General features: G+C 34.9%; 1 protein-coding gene across 2 annotated transcripts in view; it reads left to right on the top strand.

The window, feature by feature from the left end:
• DPH6 (diphthamine biosynthesis 6) overlaps positions 1–18,815 on the top strand; it is a 196,472-nt gene that overhangs the window by 142,773 nt on the left and 34,884 nt on the right. For both annotated transcript variants that reach the window (XM_072038918.1, XM_027458245.3), the window contains exon 14: positions 16,197–16,602. In XM_072038918.1, the coding sequence (XP_071895019.1) occupies positions 16,197–16,602 (406 nt within the window). The remainder of the gene's footprint in view (positions 1–16,196; positions 16,603–18,815) is intronic.

Raw genomic sequence — 18,815 nt, forward strand, 5'->3', positions numbered from 1 at the left:
AATAAGCCAGATGGGTTGTAGTCCATTTGTATTGGGTGGGACAGATGGTATTATTGATAGATGGAAATATTCCAAATAATTATTGTATAATGATATAACAGTGACTGTGCCTGCAAAATTTTATTAATTTACTTTTTGTACACACTTGATTCAATGAGGGTTGAGTTGTGCTGTGTGGATAGAGCTCTCACTATATTTAGTTCAGAGCTGAGTCCACTCTCTACCTGCTTTTCCTCCTCCCTATGGGTTTCCATGCAGAACCATCACTGTAGTACTTTGTTAGTGTATTTTAGGTCATGAATTATACTTCTGTCTGTGCAGCAGACTCCACTAGATTAGTTGAGACGGGCAAGATCACGACTACTTTTTTCTACCTCTGAATGTCTGGTCTTTGGTTTCTTTTGTTATTCTCACTGACATGAGGCGAAACATGCTGTAGTGTCACAAGATTGCAGGCATTCCAGCTTGTTTAACCGCTCTGTTTTATTATTCTTACATTTTACTAATCCCCAGCAAGAGTGGGTATAGCTAGGCCAGTAAAAAAAAGTCAATTTTGATAATCTGTGTAATAGATACTGGCTTTGGCTGTTGCTGATCAAATGTACATTCCATGAAAAAGTATTAGTAGTTCAATTTTTCTCTGAGTTAAGAGCACATTAACTCACTTAAAGTTAAGTTTGGAGGCCTATTGCTCCTTTTGAAATATAGTTCTTAATAAACATGACTGAATGATAAAAATGAGTTTCAGCTCATATTTTGATTTGATGTTATACAAAAAAATCTGAGGCAGATTTTCCAGAACTATCCGAAATGTTATCTCTAATTTATTTGCTATAAAAAGAAAAATGTATAGGTTTATTTAGCACATTTAGTACTCCATGTTTTGTTACCACCACAAAGTTTTGCATTGCCTGTATTTGTGAGTAATCCCAAACTATTGGTGAAGGGAGATTTTGAAAAGCTGGAGGAAACAATGAAAACAATTTTTTTTTTGTTAAGAATAGAGGGAAGCGTTGCATAAAAAGACATTTCATGTATTTGCAGGATTATTAAAAGTTCTAATACCACAATGTTCACTCTGAGTTATTTTGTTAGGCTGCTCCCATTGTGTTTTCTATAGTCAGCCATGAAAAATCTACCTGGCAAAATCTTCATGTGATGTGAAAAAATGTATGTTTTGGCTTTTATAACACAGCTTTTGTTTGTTTGTTTTAGTTTTAGTTTTAGTTTTAGTTTTAGTTTTAGTTTTAGTTTTAGTTTTAGTTTTAGTTTTAGTTTTAGTTTTGTGGTACTCTTTCCAATAAATTGCTGAGCAAATGTAGATTTGAAAATTCCCTTTTTATGGTAAGAATTCAGTATGAGTGGCTGTGATCCTGTGGTTGTTTCAAATCCAGCAGAGTGCTAGAGCTGACTTTCATGCTGTCAGGAATGCCAGTCAGGTTGTTGACAATGTGTGTCTTAGTATTGCATGATGCAGAAGTGATGGAAAAAAGATTTGCAATGTTTGATCTGATATATATATTATGAATGGGTTCCTTGCAGCACTTGAATAGTTTGGTGCCAAATGTACGTAGCTAGATTTAAACCCTTTTGTCCAGATTTACAAACTGTTTAGATGTCAAAAGATGTAAATTAGCTTGAACCAGATTTTTTTTATAATATCTGAGATCATTCATCTAAAAGCCCATTGTAGGGAACACCTGCATTGTACCTTCCTTGATGCCCCCACAAGTACCATTCATACTACCATACATCTTTCCATTTTGCCTACAAAAGTTTGCAGAGTCGCAAGGTAGTTATAAACAAGTTATTTCCAGAACCAGAAGCTGTCTAGCTGTGTGCAATGGCTTCTGGAGTAATTATGTCTTCGGTGCACTCATTTAGAATGGCACCATGGATCTGTAAAACAGCAGTGTGCTGCATTGTTCAGATGTGCACGTAGTATTTGAAGTATGCAGACTGGCATGAATTTAAATAAAATTCATGTATTCGCTGACTCTTTATCCTAATTAGAAATAGATTATGCTCAAATATTGGAAGTCAAAGCTTGTTCTTATTGCAACAGATTGGACAGAGTTTAAGATTCTACCTACCTATGGAAAAAATTACCATAAAACCTAAAAGGAGTATAAGATAAATAAATAAATAAAAGCTTTCCGTGAGAGGATATGTACTTTTTCAGCATCATGAACAGATTTTGTAAGTCTGTTAAATTCAGGTACATGTTTTTGTATATTTTATCATACATATTAGTTAATGGTTATGTTGAATACAATTGTTAGATTTCCAAATAGTTTTGTAAACTCTGTGCCCTATAGACAATAGTGTAGGTAATACTAGTTTAACTGGTCTTCTTTTACTAGCTTCTCAAACAGAATAGTTGAAATGTAAGAAGAAAGCGAATGTTATAAAGGTATAAATGATAGATTAAAACCCCGCTACATTTACACTGTAGAAAAATCTTGCACGGACTAATTAGTGTAATTGGTCATTTTAGCAAAAGAAAACTAAATATTTTTGAAAAGCATTGCCACAAGCCAGTAGCTATACCTATCAAAAATTCCATATGAAGAAAATACATGTTTCTCTTTCCTTTTATTGTCTCATCAGGTTTATAACATTTATTTTGCTACTAGATGCTATTTTGAGTGTTCTACAGTTTGATGTATTAAAGCAGGCTTCTTTTATGGCCCACGTTAAGAACAAGCAGTGCATTCAAATAGCACAGTGGTAGTGGGTCTTTCATCTTGTGCCTGGTGTATTTCATTTCCCCTGTGTTAGAATTAAACAAAGCTTTTGTATTCATTTGAAGCGACTGTAATGAGAATATTTAACACAGGTCAAATGCAGATAGTGGAACTCTGGAGGTCCTTGAAACTATTCTGCCTTTTGACACCGGGCCACAATGCAAGGTAAAAGAATTGCCACTTTCCTTTTTCTTAAAAAAAAGGAAGATTATAATACCCTATTTGTAATTTAGTGGAAACTGAATTAATTTTAAAAAGGAATTTAGTCAACAAAAAGAACAATGAAGCAGTGTACATGTTCTTAACTAAAGCCATTATTAGAACATGAATATACATATAAATAAACATATGATTGCATAAAGTTCTAAACAGTGTACATGAATTTAATCTGTTGTAGAACATAAACATAAAATATGAACAACATAAGAAAGGGGAGGGTTTCTTGCTTGTGTGAATGTTGGTGAAGATAGAGATACGATCAAATTCTCAGCTGGTATAAGGCACCATAACTCTCTGATTCCCATGAATTGATTTACACTAGCATATTTGGCATTTACAGGTAATATATACATGCAAATTAACTTTGTTTTTCAGTTAGACACACTGAAGAAGCACACGTCAAGTTGTTCAGGGTAGTAAAGAGCCTAGTTCATCCAGGTTGACTAATTTTCCCCTGGAGCAGTCCATTTATAAGAGTTTTTTTGAGTGATTCTTCATCTCCTTTGCTGAAAATATTAATTCTGCTTTGAGTCTGTCACTTTTGTGCTAAGCAACAGGACATATATTCATCCAGTGTTTTGCTCAGACCAGAGCCTCTGGTCAAAAGTCTTAATTGTGATGGCTGTGAAAGCCATTAGAGGATTTTAGCCCTGAGTCTGGTACCGGTTGTCAGTGCCTCTATACAGAGGGTAAGATGCCATTTTGGTTTAAAAGTGATGAAGGTCCTATTTTCACTCAAGAAACTTCTGTATTAAACTGCAGTCCTAATTACCTGTAGGGCACTTTAGATCTCCACAATGATGGAACCAACCTCAGGACATTCATCGGCTCTGGAGTTCTTCTGTTCTCATCCAGATGAGTTAAAGACCAAAAGAACAGCCAGATTACCACCTCAGCCTCCATGTTTTACTTACAACTGGTCTGTCTTAAATTTGCACCGCTTTCCAGTGGAAATACTGGCTTACTACTGTATAGTACAGTCCAAGGGATCCTACTAAATTCCATTACTTGATTATCTTGATCTCTGGTTCTCTGTGCTGATCTCATTCTTTTTCCTTCTCTAAAAATATCAGAGTGGCTTTTAAATCACGTGTATGTGTGTATATATTTAAATCAATTATAGATATTTGATTTCCCTACTCATAAATGTCAAGATAAAACAAAAAAAAAATATATTTGTTTTCTGTACTCCATTTTTAAACGAGTATGTATGACAACCTAAAAGTGAACTATCATTATTTGAAATTTATTTAAGTGTTTGCATAACAAAAACAACCAGTGCTAACTGGTCCGTACTCAGTAACATGCATGCCAGCTCAGCAGTGAATAATCAGTTTCAGCTTCCTCTCTGTATTTATTCAGCTTCATGGATGAAAATTAAAAATGCTTCCAGCTGTTGTGATACATGTGTATAGCTCTTGTCATTCCTTTAGTTGTAACACAGCTGGTAACACTTGAAATCTAACTTTGATTTCATTTTAGACATTACTCAGTGTTAATATTATGCAGGTCTTTACGCATCTCATTTATAAGCACCTTTGTGGTGTATCAGTATTCTGTAGATGACAAAGTAGTTAACTTCATATATCTCTATAAAGAAGGGAGTGAGCCTCAAAGAGGAAAACGTAACTGTTAACTGATGAAAATACTAATTGTCAATCATTTCTAATTAAGTCAGCATTTTTTGTAAAGTTTTGTCATAATTTGTCAAGTGTATCTTTGCATGGAATTGTAGATATCTGTTCAGTAGTGCATAGTCTCCCTGTGCATGTTCTGCAGAATGACAAGGGGAGATGTATAGATACATATTTTCACTTTCCCATCCTCCCCATACACATATATATGCATGTGTATATAAATATACATACATACATACCCAAACATATCCATGAATATGTATTTGTATTTTTCATCAACTTTTAACTAGCATATATATTAATATGTGTTATATAAAGGCATTTTAACTCAAGATTGGCTTATCGTTTTTAGGTGCCTAAAATTAGTTACCCTGAAATTCCTTTCATTAGTGGGTATACTGGGTCTGGCTGGGGTGGAGTTAATTTCCATAGGCAGTGGGTGAGAGTACAGGATGGAGAGACCGGACAGCTGACTCAAATCTATTATTTCATATTATTGTTAAAGGTGTTTGTCTCAATGAGTGAAAGTCTGGCAATTAATAGGAGTTTAGGAGTGCCACCAGAATTTTCAGATTGGTTTTCTTCTGCCTCCAGTAATATCACAATTTCCTTCACTATGTACTACAAAATTTAATTTCAGGTGTAACAGCAGTAGCCAATGGTGCTATACATCCGCAGGTGAACTTGTGACTGTAGTTAGACTATGTGAGGTAAGAGCTGACATTTGGTTTGAAAATTAGCTCAACAGCTCAAATTCAAAGTTCAGAAGGAAAGTAGACTTTCAAAAAAAACATCTTTGCAATCAGGATCTCAAATTTAAATTCTGAATCATAAAATCAGATAACCTTAATGCCCAGAAAGCAGATTTTGGCCATTCAATTTTCTCATTTTCTGTCGCATTTGGTTACACATTCTCACGTGAATTTCAAGTGGAATCTTTCCATCTCGAATGTCCTTAATTCAGTTCAACTCTCTTTTCTAAGTGCTTATTTTTGACACTACACTTGAAGAATAAAACCCTCAGAGTGACAGTCTGTGATCATGTTTCATGTGGCAGACTTCATTTGCTTTCAGTTTATATTGCTATCAATTTATGACTTTGTTCCTTAAATAGTTATCATTTTTTCCACATTGTAACTGATATATTGAATGATATATGTTTGAGAGGTATTTCAAGGAATCTTAACTCCAGTCATTAACTGGTTATCTCTTGGCTCAGGAATCTTTAGTTTGTTGAGAGGAAGTTAATATTTTTAAAGCAAATAAAACAGCTTTTTAATGTGTAATTTTCTTATCAATTTTACATTTTCATGCCCTTTTGAGTATCTAGCATGCAGTGCTGGAATTTACATTTAGCTCTGCAGGAATTGCTTTAAATATTATTATTACCAAGGAAGAAATCAAAAATCAAAGTGAATTTTTAGTACAATAGCGAGGTATAGGAAGGTGCAATTGCAGTAACAGCAGCCTGCATTATTGTATAGAGCTAACTCACAGCTTGACAGAAAGTCCCTGCTGGGGAGGAAATGTAGGGGAACTGGCAGGATTTTGCTACATCTGCTCCCTACTGCTAATAAGCTTTAACCTGTTTCATTTTTATTATGCTTACTGTTTAGATATTTTGCTTCCAAAATTATATCTGTAACTGTGAGAACACATAAAAGACAGCACGACAGGTAGGGCTGTTTAAAAATTTAAATCTATCAGCAAGGGATATTAAAGGCCATAATGAGTAAGATGGTTGCCTTCTTGTTGTGGGTTTTTAGCGTTCAGGCACAGTAATGCCTGTAGAAAGACTGAGTGTAAGTAGTGGGTAAAACAGACTTCAGAGCTTTAGGAACTTTTGCAGCCAGAAGGCACCACCAGATCATTTAGTCTGACCTTTATATCACAGACCATTGCATTTTACCCAGGTATTCCTATTTTGAACCCTGTGGGTGTACTTAGCCAAAAATATATCAGACCTTGAGAGTGTAAAATATTTTATGCCACAGGATGAGTACAGAGGGACTGAGCTTCCTGTGCAGTACGAATTGTGTTTATTAGGTTTGCATGTACACTTTGTACGAATGGTACAAAGGGAATTGAAGTTGTTTGGTCTGGAGAAGAGGAGGCTGAGGAGAGACCTCATCTCTCTCTACAACTACCTGAAGGGAAGAGGGTGTCAATACCTTTTTTCAGGTGACAAGTGATAGGATGTGATGCAACAGCCTGAAGTTGCACTAGGGGTGGTTTAGTTTGGACATTAGGAAGAATTTATTCATGAAGAGGGTGTTCAAGCATTGGAATGGGCTGCCCGGGGAAGTGGTGGAGTCCCCATACCTGGAGATATTTAAGAGATGCGTGGACGTGTAATTAAGGGACATGGTTAGCGATGGGACTCAGTAGGTCAGGATGGTGGTTGGGCTTGATGATCTTGAAAGTCTTTTCCAACCTAGCTGATGCTATGTTAGTGAGAGGATCTGTGACTAATTCTGCAGAATAAACTAAACAACCCAAGACTTGTATGAGTTTAACAAAAGAGGAAATCCCTTCCTGACCCATAATCAGACTGCCCCTTTGACTTACAGCAAAAAAGACATATTCATATTGTATCAGAGTACTTGCTTACTAAAATCTTTCTGCTGCAGCCATAAGCAGTTCCTCCAGAAAAAGGAGAACAAACACACAACCATAACAAACAAAACTGAGATGTAATCTGTCTCAGTATGCGTCTGTGTGGGTAATTAAGGGACCAGTAAGAGGAAAAATCTCCTTCAGCCAGTCACATGCATTTTTAAAGCTAATAGTCGTTGTCTAATTCTGAATTTCAGGCATTGTGCCCCTTGGATGGCTATGTTGATAGTGCTCATGATGTGTCCAGACACATTAATTACAGTCCTCTGAAGATTCTTTCCTCTGAGTGCTCAGTACTGTGTCTGAAGTTTAGAACCACCTAAAAACATACAAATATGGTGTTATATATTACCACACCCTTCCAATAGCTTCCAATTATCAAACATTTTAAGATCTTTCTTTTGCTCTGATGGTGGCATAATTGTCACATAACATTATGAAATGTATTTTGAAGAGAGATGGAATAAAATTCAAGAGAGAGTTGACAACTCTGAAGTCCATAGGGCAGTTGAGAGTATGCTGTTAGATAATGGGATAGAACAAATTGTGATACTTATCTGATAAATTAAGCTAAAATGGAAGTCTCAGTCTTACATAGGAGATTCTTGTTGACTACTACGCATGTAGTAGTCAATTAGTAGGCCATTTCTACAGGCCACTTTATGTTTTTGTTTTTTCCTTTCAATTTAATCTAACAAGTAATATTTAAGCTTACTTTTCAAGGAAACTTCTATGTTAGTAACCCAAAAAGCTGAAGTGTTAGCCTAGTTATTACAGACTTTTCATATGGCCTTTGTTCATGCTTTCAGTTGTTTATTTCTTCTAGAGACTTGCTCAAAGCTGACTATGTCTTAATGGAAATGCGATACTGATTGCTCTTAGTTTGATCATGTCACAGAGCCTGCAGTGTGCCTTCTCAGTGTCCCAAATGATAAAAAAATGCAGAGATCCAACAATAGAAAAGAGAAACAAAATTAACGAGCAAATGACGTCCTTATATGCTAAATGTAATCAAAACAGAGCTTTTAAGGTTATGTCTTTAATTTCAGCTGAGCTTTTGTCTATCACACAGAAATGAAGAAAATTTATACCACTTCTTGAAGCCTCTGTTGACAGTAAGGGTAAAAGAATACCAAGTTGCTAAAATATTCTGCTTGAGTGATATTAACTATAGATCATATATAGTTATTGATCTGGTTTCTTATGAACGCTTTCTGTCTTCACAGGCTTCTCCATTTGCTCGTCTTTTTTTATAAAGCTTACATATACTTGCAGTAATACTATTCAGAGACCATTTGTCATGAAAGTTTTGATTCTGCAGACTTAATATATTCTTTATATACCAAAAAAAAAAAAAAAAAAGCCTCTCTTGTCTTCTAAAATTAAATTCATCAGATTTGTTGTGTGATTTGGTCCCTAAAAATGCTTACTGGTGTGGTAGCAGTTATATTATGAAAGTTAATTTTTGTAGTTGTTTCTTTTGACATATTTGGTTAGCCACCATAAGATTTTAACCTTGAAAAATCTTAAAAATAGGCAGCAATATATTGTATATGTTTCAGATTTTCTATACTCTTTCTAGTACAATTTGAAGCATGCTCATTTTCTTCACCCATTTTTGCTTTTGTCAAACTTTAATTTTTTGTGCTTGGCATGCTAATTGCTGACTACTTCATATCTAATAATTAATTTTGCATCACCACTGTACCTGCATGTAAATTTTTTTCCAAATGCCAGCTTGTGAAAATATTATATTGAGAGATCACATTAATTTGAAGTCCTTGCGAATTACAAAAAATTATTAAAAGTACCCTAAAAATATTACTGCCCCTAAATTTCTAAAATCATATTTGTTCTCCTATATCTAATTTCCTTTTTTTTTTTTTTTTTTTTTGCTGTTTCTGTTTCCAAAAGATTGGTAAAGACTACACAAAAAAATATTCTGCAAAATGTGCTATCAAAATATATATATATTTATATTTTTTATAGAATCTTGCTTTCTATAGATTCTCCCCGTTGGGTAACACCAACCAAGTGTTGGCTGGTAACACCAGCTCAGTGTTCCAACTGACATTGTACAAAATAGTTTATATATGACACGGTGACACTTGAACTACTATCAACCTTGTCCAACATGTTGTGGAGTAGCGAGGACTAAAATATCTGAAAAAAATGTTTCTTTTCATATTAACAGTATTTGATCCACTATAAATATTCAGGTTTATAAGACCTCATTTTTAGCCTGCCAGGCTTGTGTATTTTGGGCATGCAGCAAATACTGTTTTATTTCAGGAAAGAATAATAAACATTAGGCTTTTTTATATTTGTAAGCTTTGCAAAAAGTCTTAACAATTTTATTGTTATAAAACACTGTGCTATTCATTCTTTGAATTCAGGAGTGTTATATGAGGAATGTATGTGGCCTATTTATTAGATGAACTAGGATGTTGAAAAGGATTGCTTGTATCCTACTTTCTTCAGGAACTGACATTTTTATTCTTATGCGGTTTTCCTAGTGGAATCTTTACTTTTTAAAGTCATAAACCTATTGTTGTGAGAGACTCTCTAGCAAAGCTTGAACTGGATCTCAGGAGTTTGATGCACTCTGTTTTATGCAGGCAGTGTAAAAGAAATTTTAAATGTATTATTTAAAGGCACATTAATCTTGCCACTATAATGGTGTAATAATGCATACCATAGAAGATTTTCATAAACTCAGCTTCTAAAAGTAACATCACGGTATCTTTCTTTTTGTTCTCTGAGTCAATTCTTTGTAGAGATAGCAATTACGCATTCATCTCTGTCTCTTATAGCCCAATTCCGAATTCATCTGTGAGGTAGGTAGTCCTTAGTCCTTACTCACACAACAAAAAGATTATTTCTCATTTGGAACAAATGGAGGATAGTCAAAATAAGCAATTTTCTATATAAATGTTAATAATTGAAATGTGTACCTTTTTTCTACTAAATTATGTAAAATAGTTAAATGCTCATAAAATGCTTTGAATATAGGTTTGTCTCATACTTATTATTCCTGTGTTAATAGGTCTGACTTAGATTTTACATTTTTTAATGAAAGAATACACTACTAGACAGATTCTAGAAATCTGTAGAAATTCTAGAAAGTCTCTTTCAAGCTTAGCACTTATAAAACCTTACTCTGTAGTTTAGTTTACGCCCCTACATCCCGGTGTTTTTCCTTTAACTACACTCATAACATTGGAGCTTTGTTTTGAAGCATTAGGAATTCATTAGTGTAAGATTATTCTTACATAGCACATACCCTGAACACATACCATGAAAATAAAATGAATTTTTACTAAGAACTATGGCCTACAAAATGCAAGGACACAGTAATACTGCAAGCAACGTGATAACCTTTGTATCTGAACAAAGCTCAGGAAAGAATTAAGCACACGGCAGTTCAGCTAGCCATTTACTTTAATATGGAAATACAGGTTAATTACAATTTTAAAAATGAATCAACATACTCCATTGTTAACCTTCCATCTGAGGGCTTGTATTTTAAACATTTTAATGGAAATATTAGCTAAGGCATGTTTCTACCAAGCTCTTTTTTCAGTTTCAACCTACACATGGGTATAAAGTATAGTGGGAGTCCCCATTCTCCTTTCTTGTGATTAGATACCTTACTGAATTTGATGCCATTTGTTACCTATAGTACTGTGGCCTTCAGTAAGTTTTCAGCCTTGTCTTTCAACCTCTTCTATTTCCAGCCACTTGTTCTTATACTTTTGCAGATTTGAGTTAAGCATCCACAGCACAAGTTCATTAGAGGAGTTAAAACACAGCTGACTGTCTCAATGACTCCAGTGGTAATGGGGCTCAAGATGTGTGCGTTGCTGTGGCAGGTGCCTAAACCAGGCAAACCTCCTGCTCAGCACTGTCTGGCACTGTAAATTGTGTTTTACTTTTCTGTGCTAACATTGCTGTCTCTATCAGTATAAACGGGGATTAAAAATATATGTGGCCCCTTATGAGTGGGGTCCCAGCAGTTCTCTGTGTGATTCTACTTTGGGGGTGGGGGGAGGGGAGGATGAAGCTTTTTTTGTCCTTTTTCTTTTTTTTTTCTTTCCTTTTCTTTTTTCTTTTTCCTTTTCCTTTTCTTTTTGTTTTTCTTTTTTCTTTTCACATCTTCAGATGTGAACAGGAAAACCATATATCCACCCTAATCTTCTCCCAACCTCAAACTATTTTAATTAATATTAAAATTAATAAAAGTAAAAAAATAATTTTAATAGTTATATAAATCACTATATTCAAATTTGAGTATTTGAATACTCAAATACTTCTGAGTATTTGTTCAGGCCTCCCTTGAATCCACATAAAATTCTTGTAACCACTGTATTCTCTGTCAAGGAAATTTAAGTGTCATCCACCATTGTATTTTTCGTAACCATGCTCTTACTAATGTCATTTGATGATCCGTAGCTCTTGTACAGAAGGACAAGCATGCACTAAAATCAGTTCTTATCCCTATCCACCCTTTTTATATCATGCATGATTTTGTAAACCTCTGTCAGATCCTTCTTAAGGAGGCTGGAGAACATTTTCAGTGTATATCTTACTGAAGGTGCGGATGAACTGTGAATTACTACAGTGACATAATGTAGCCCACTGTGTTCTCTATCCCTTGGCTAACAATTCATAATGTTTTACTTGTTTTCTTGACTCCTGTCAACTGCTGTGATTCTTTATTAACCGGTCCATGAAGACTTTCCAAGACATTACTTAGCATAGTATGGTACTCTTGTCAATGTTTAGCACAATATGGCATCAATCTAGTTTGGTATCACAAAACGGAAGGTAAATAAGAGAGTCACATTCTCTAAACTCTTTGTCATATCACATCTTTGTCCTGGGATAAACCACTTCAGATCATGACAGAATCAGAATACTGTCATAGTGTGATCTCTGAGACAATACAGTTTGTGTATTGAATACATTCCTGGAAGAAGGCATTATTGTAGATCCATTTATTTTCAGAGGCTGTCTCCTGTACAGCAAAAGGGTGCTGCCTGGCTTCTTGCTCCAGCCCTCTTTAAATCAGATCATGTAAAAGTGTAGCACAGAAATAGCATCTGCCACTGTATTATCTCAGCAGTCAGATGTTGAGCTTGTACAATCTGGTTATTTTTTTCGAATGACATCCAAATTATTGCTGGTACATAGTTGCTTTGTAGTATTTGTTTTTAGAAAAGATTAAATTTTCTGTGGAAATGCTAACAAGTGAAAATGGGAATCTTTAACATGCATACACTCTCAAAATGATTGAAAATCATTTGAGTACTGCTAATTCTTAGCTAGAAAATAACTGTTTAAGTGTTTATCTAAATACCTGTAGATAGCAGCTACACCTACAACCTAATGAAATTTGTAAAGATTTGTAAACAACAGATCATACATACCTTAAGAAATCTCTGCTTTCAACCATGCTTGGCCCTGTTTTATCACCCCTCATTAATAAGAATTTCACAGAGGTACCCAAGAATTATTTGTCACTTCTTTTCCAAGAATTGCAAGCCAAACTGCTTTTTCCTCTACCTCAATTTATGTTTGCTTTTTTCTTTCAAGACTGTACTCGAAAAAGGTCTAGGCCAAAACCTATGCTCATTTATAGAACAATCTACAGCAGTATCCTTATGCAAGAACCCTAAAAACACATTTACCATAGTAAACCATAGTACCGTGGTAAACCATAGTACCATAGTACCATGGCTGTCTGCCAGAAGTGTTGTCTTACTGATGGGAGTGCAGAATCAGTTGTGAAGAGCAACTTAGTAATGAAATAATGCCACTTTATTTTCACTCCTAATACTAACATATTGTTCCAGCATGATATTTCTTATGATTTCTTATGAATTTCTTTGGAACTTCTTAGCAGAATTCATATCTTCATCCACATGTACTAGACAGGCTATCATAAAGATATTCAGCTATTTAAGACAGATATACATTTCTGAAACACAACTCAAATCCATGTACAACACAAATGTCAGTGATTTCTTGAAAATAAGTCAGGAGAGGTCATTGTTAGAAGTATTTCTGTATGATTCTGAAGCAGCTAGTGAAAGATTTTTAGTCCCCAGTAGCTCCATCACTTGTGCTTCGTGCAAACTCTGAAGTTAAAGGTTATGAGTGCTGTACAGCTGCACCATGAACAGCCTTTCATCTCATTTGTTAAATTTGGAAATGTACTTTCTCCTGGCCTTAATTTTCATGTATTTCTTCATATTCTAAATGGCAGCTGAAGGCAAGCAGAAATAGGAAGTAATTGATTTAACAACCTAAGACAAGTACAGGGAAGTAGAAAAGTTTGTCTTATGCTTGCTGTGACCTGAGAGAGCTTCTCTAGACTTTTTTTCTAAACAGTACCTCAGCACCTTCGGCCAGCAAAGTGGCCTTTAAGCCTGAATGAGCATGACTTTTTTTTTTTGTTCCTCAGTGCAAAGCTTCAGTATTTCATCTTTTCAAACTCTTTTACAGCACTCAGAGCAGAATTATATTGACAAGGTTAGAATTCATCTCCTAGAGGAGAATACTGTGCTCCTCCTGTTAAGTGCTAATATAACATTTATGTGTTGGTACCTTAATAACAGCCCCAGATTGCCTAATGAAAGTACTGAAAGCAAACAGTACTCAGTGAGATTTTATTATGACTGAAGTGACTGCAATTTGAGACAAATTATCCCTATTTTTGTTTCCATATCAAAAACAGAAATGCTAAAGCAATTGCTACATGTTTGGTGTAGAATTAGACTCCACTGTCATTAATATAGAAGTAAGTGCATTTTTCATGTAAACAGCTCATGAGGGTCAAACATCAGAGACATTCTGTGGAAAATGCTTGTCAATAACCTTGTGAGTGAATTTTGAAATAAAGTGCCTGTAACCTGTCATTATTTCTTCCTCTCAAAGTTGAGAGCAAGTGGATGAAAATTGAGCCTGTGAATTGAAGGTACTGTGAGTTATATGGCCTTATCGACTTCAGGTAAAATGACAGTTTTGCCTTCTTATTATTTTTCCTTTCAGAGGTCAGGCAATGGACAATATTACCATTATATACTGCAGAGTAAGCAAATTGGTATATAAAAAAAAAGTTATTATCTGTGTACACAAAGATGATGTAAGTCACTAATCTTAAATGCTCTGTGTATTCTCTCTCTAAAAAAAATGGAGGAATGAGTAAGACAGAAAATATCTTCTGGAAGGAATAAATGCCTGAAATTGTTCAAATTAAAACGTGTTTGCTCAAAAAGCAGATAAAAATAATGTAAATTAATCCTTTTAGAGAGTATTTATATCATAAATTTGAGTTGCTTTCCATAAGTTGACATTGTCATACAATAGGAGTATGAGAATATGAATTTAAGTACAAGGTGACAGCAGACCTAAATGTGTGTACAGGGTCTGTCCTGGATGGAACTGACTTTCTTCATAACAGCCTTTATGATGCTGTATACTGGATTTGTGACCAAAGCAGTGCTGATGACACACCCATGTTTTAGTTATGGCTGAGCAGTGCCTGCACAGCATCAAGGCCTTCTCCATTTTTCAGGCTGCCCACACAGCAAGTTGGTTGGGTGTAAAGGGAAGCTGAGAGGCGACACAGTCAGGACAGCTGACCCGAGCTGTTCATCTCATCTGACATCTTATGCAGAAAAAAAAACCTGAGGGGAAGGAGGGTTTGGAAAAGTACCCATTCACAGAGACAGACTGGGCATCAGTCCGCTTGTGAGAGGTGTTGAGGGATTGCCTTCGCATCTTTTCTGTTTGTTTGTTGGTTGGTTGGTTTGTTTTGGTTGTTTTTTAGGGGGTTGGTTGTTTTTTAGGGGGGTGTTCTTTTTTGTTGTTGTTTTGTTTTTCCTTTCATCCTCGTCATTACTTCATTTATCAAACTGTCTTGATCTTGATCCATGACTTTTCTTACTTGTACCACTGGGGCAGGAAAGAGCAGGTGAGCAGCTGTGTGGTGCTTCGCTGGCTGGGCAGCTGGGCTTCAGCCCACTGCAATTTGGCGTTCCTCATCTGAAGTTCTGAGGCCTTTTTGTATTCAGACCAAGAAGGATGAAACACATTGCAAAAATACAGGGACAAGATAATTATTTTATGAACTCATCTTAGGTTTGCTAAAATTCAGGGATAATACTGTTTAATGTACTTAGGTACAATTAATTTGGGTTGAAATGGCTGCAAATTGACAATTTCTTCCTCTGTCTCATGGAAGAACATTTCAATATCTTGAAATGTTATATTCACTTCCAGTACCTGCTAACATGTTCCAAAGTGATTTATACAAAAACTTTTACAAGGAATTAAGCAGAAAGCCTCTCCCACTTCTTTAATGCCATTAGAGTAAAAGGAGGTCAGTTACTCAGAGTTCACTTACCAAATAAGATAATTAGATGTGCTGGTTGATGTAAAAATAATTTAAAGTACTTTCAAAATGAGTTCTGCTATTAAGAAAATGCTCTTATATTTTAAATGGGTGTGTTTATACCATTCTGCTGTTCAGAACTTTATCTTTGCAATATCTAAACTGTATCTTTAGTATTTTGACTTCTAAAATAACTCTACATGTTTTATTAATTCATTGTTGTTGCTTCAGTGGTTCCTGCCATTTCTATGCTTCAAAGAATATAAATTCTGTCCATTCTGTCCATATTAGTGTATAGAAATTAGCATATGAAAAAAGAAAAGATATTTGTTCATTGCAAAACACATTAAGAGCAGTATTTCTTTAAGGTATAGAACGGAAAAAATGAGCAGATATTAACTGTCAGATAAATTCTTAATTGCTCAAAATGACTTTTCATTAAGAAGGAAAGTTTAGGGGAAAAAACAGGTTCCAAGAAATAACTGTACTGCACATACATTTTTAATACATCATCAGAATAAGAGCAACATTAATTTCTACCAGTTGTGTAATATGCACAATATTTTGTTTCTCTTTTAGGTTGAAGATTCGGAGACATATAATGATGTAGCTACAGAGTGTGGGATGCTCACTGTGGTTGTTGTATCTCACTTGCCCAAAGATGCTGCCATTGAATGGCACGTTATTGCTGTAGTTGATGATCCACTTCAAAGAAAACATTTTGCAACGAAGATGTTATCAGAGGGCTTCCAAATTGATTGTGAATTTGTGGAGTCCAGTTCTGCATCTTGTGCTTCAATCTCTGTACGCCTGAGCTTGATTTCACCGTCTGCTTCTCAGCTAGATTTAGATGGACCTCTTTCTGACTTAGTTTCTGTGTTTACACAAGCAGTTGAGAAACTTTCAGAAGACTGCAATGCAAGTCCTTTGTCTTTTAGAGCTTTCTTCAAGAAGGATGTCTTTGATGCTGGAGTACTACAAACAGGTAAGACTTCTGATAGAAAACATGTCATAATACTAAAATTGAGGTAATTTGGTTTAGTTCTGCAGAAGGTTTGATGGCAGCTGACCCTGATGTTGAGCAGGAGGTTGGACTAGATGATCTTCTTCTAATCTGAGTTATTCTATGATTCTATAAAAAGAGAAAATGCTGAGAAATCTGGCAGCCTCAGGGTCTAACATAGGGTTCGTGAATCTTTTGCTTAAACACCTTTGAACAACGGTCCATTTGGTAGTCCATTTTTGTCCTGATCTAGAACTATGTTCAAATAACCACATCCCTTGTGCAGACAGGCACTCTTTTGAGACATATTGATGAAATATTAATGCTCTGAAACAAGGAAATGGTGTTCCACCCTCCATATAAGAGGGTGTCTGTTTTTGAACATGGGCTGGTTTCTGGTTACCAGTTAAGTAGACCTTGCTAACCCAAAAAATTACTGTTTTTTTCCCAGTACTTAATTTTTCAAAATTTCGTTCACTCACCAGGTAAAGAGAGTACAGGACAATAAATATAATGTTGCAACTATAAATTATTTCTTATGGTGTATATCTTTATTTTCGCCTATAATCAATTTGGGAAAACTAACATTACCCAAGAGCACAAAAGCTTCTTTTATCTGTCAGACATATCAAACTGGTAGACCATACTTGTATTGAAATCAGTAAGAGCTTTGCTATCAATTTGAGAAGGAACCAAATCATATCCTTAGTCTATATTTGTCTCAAACATGCATGCACTTTAAAAATCCTTGCAGACCACAACTGATCCATATTAATTAGCTGACATAAATGTTAGCCCTCAAATAGTCTACTGTCCTATTTTTTTTCTTAACCTGCAGCAGTTTTTGAAGAAAATTCAACTTGACATTGTTTAATAGATTTAAAGTACAGGAATTGAAAGCTATAAAAATGTGGCATAGAGTAAGCATATTTAATCCAGGAAGCAAAGAATGAACATACAGTCTGACAGAATGTTGTTGTTTTTACTACAACTTGTTTAAGAGCTAAAAGGAAACCTGATAAAACATGTTTCTGGCATGGACTTAACATTATCATTTTGCCTGCTCCCTTTCTGATATTTCTCAGGCCATAAAATAATTACTTCCAAATAAACTTAATTTGCTTTATTAGATATATTGCTCAATATAATGTGTAAATTGTGTGCATGAAAATGTGATTCAGTTTGATTCCTGTTACACTAATAATGACATAGATATAGAAAGTTGTTGTGATTTTCATATATTAATTCTGGTTGTGTTCAGTTCTCTCTACTGTCATAATAATTCCTGTCATTATAGTAATTTTATCATTATCTTCACTGGTAAGAGATACATCCTTGCAATCTGTAGAATATATAGAATACATTAAATGTAAAAGTAGCAGTAATTCATTGATAAAGAATTTAAAAATAAATTTGGCTACTAAGGAAACACACATCCATAAAGTTCATGTTATAGGAAGAAGAAATGTGCTATTTGAAAATAATTTCTCATATTAAAACAGTTGCTGCTGAAGTGTCTTGATAGTTTCAGTTGAATATAATACATGAATATATGTACATGGCATGATTTTGAATAAGGAGACTAATTTAATGTATTGTTAAGACACAGATATATTTAAGCATCCTGCTAATACATGTCCTTGGAGCCTCGAAAGGCAAATAGTGTCCAGTGTCCTCACCTTTCCAAAGGATGCAGTCTATTACTGAAATATATCCTTGACTGTCTTTTGTACTATTTTTAATCATATTTCACATAATTTAACTCACACGTATGTATTAACTGTCAGCTAAATGAGCACTTTATAGTCTCCAAGATGTTCCCATGCATTTCACTATACCCTAGACAACATACACAAGCAAGATAAAAATAATCTGTTTTGTCTTCATAGTCCTTATTGGCAGTATTTAGTTTTGTCTGTCAGAATAACTGCAGACGTGTCCTTTAGTATGCTACACAGATGTAATATACCAGAAATAATATCACACCTTCTTTTTAATCTTACACTATTTTAATGTGCCCATAACATCAGCCTAAGGTACTGGGGATTATTAAACTCTGATGTCCGCACTTTTTCCAGTTTTATTCCTATGCTCTTATTTAGCTGTAAAGTGGTCCTCAGGCTTCACTTACAGCAACCTGTTAACTTTTCAGCCTTCTCCCTAAATTTGGATTCAGTACCATGAGAGGAAAAATG

The sequence above is a fragment of the Anas platyrhynchos genome, chromosome 5 (genome assembly GCF_047663525.1).
Source record: "Anas platyrhynchos isolate ZD024472 breed Pekin duck chromosome 5, IASCAAS_PekinDuck_T2T, whole genome shotgun sequence".
In the NCBI taxonomy this organism is placed as follows: Eukaryota; Metazoa; Chordata; class Aves; order Anseriformes; family Anatidae; genus Anas; species Anas platyrhynchos.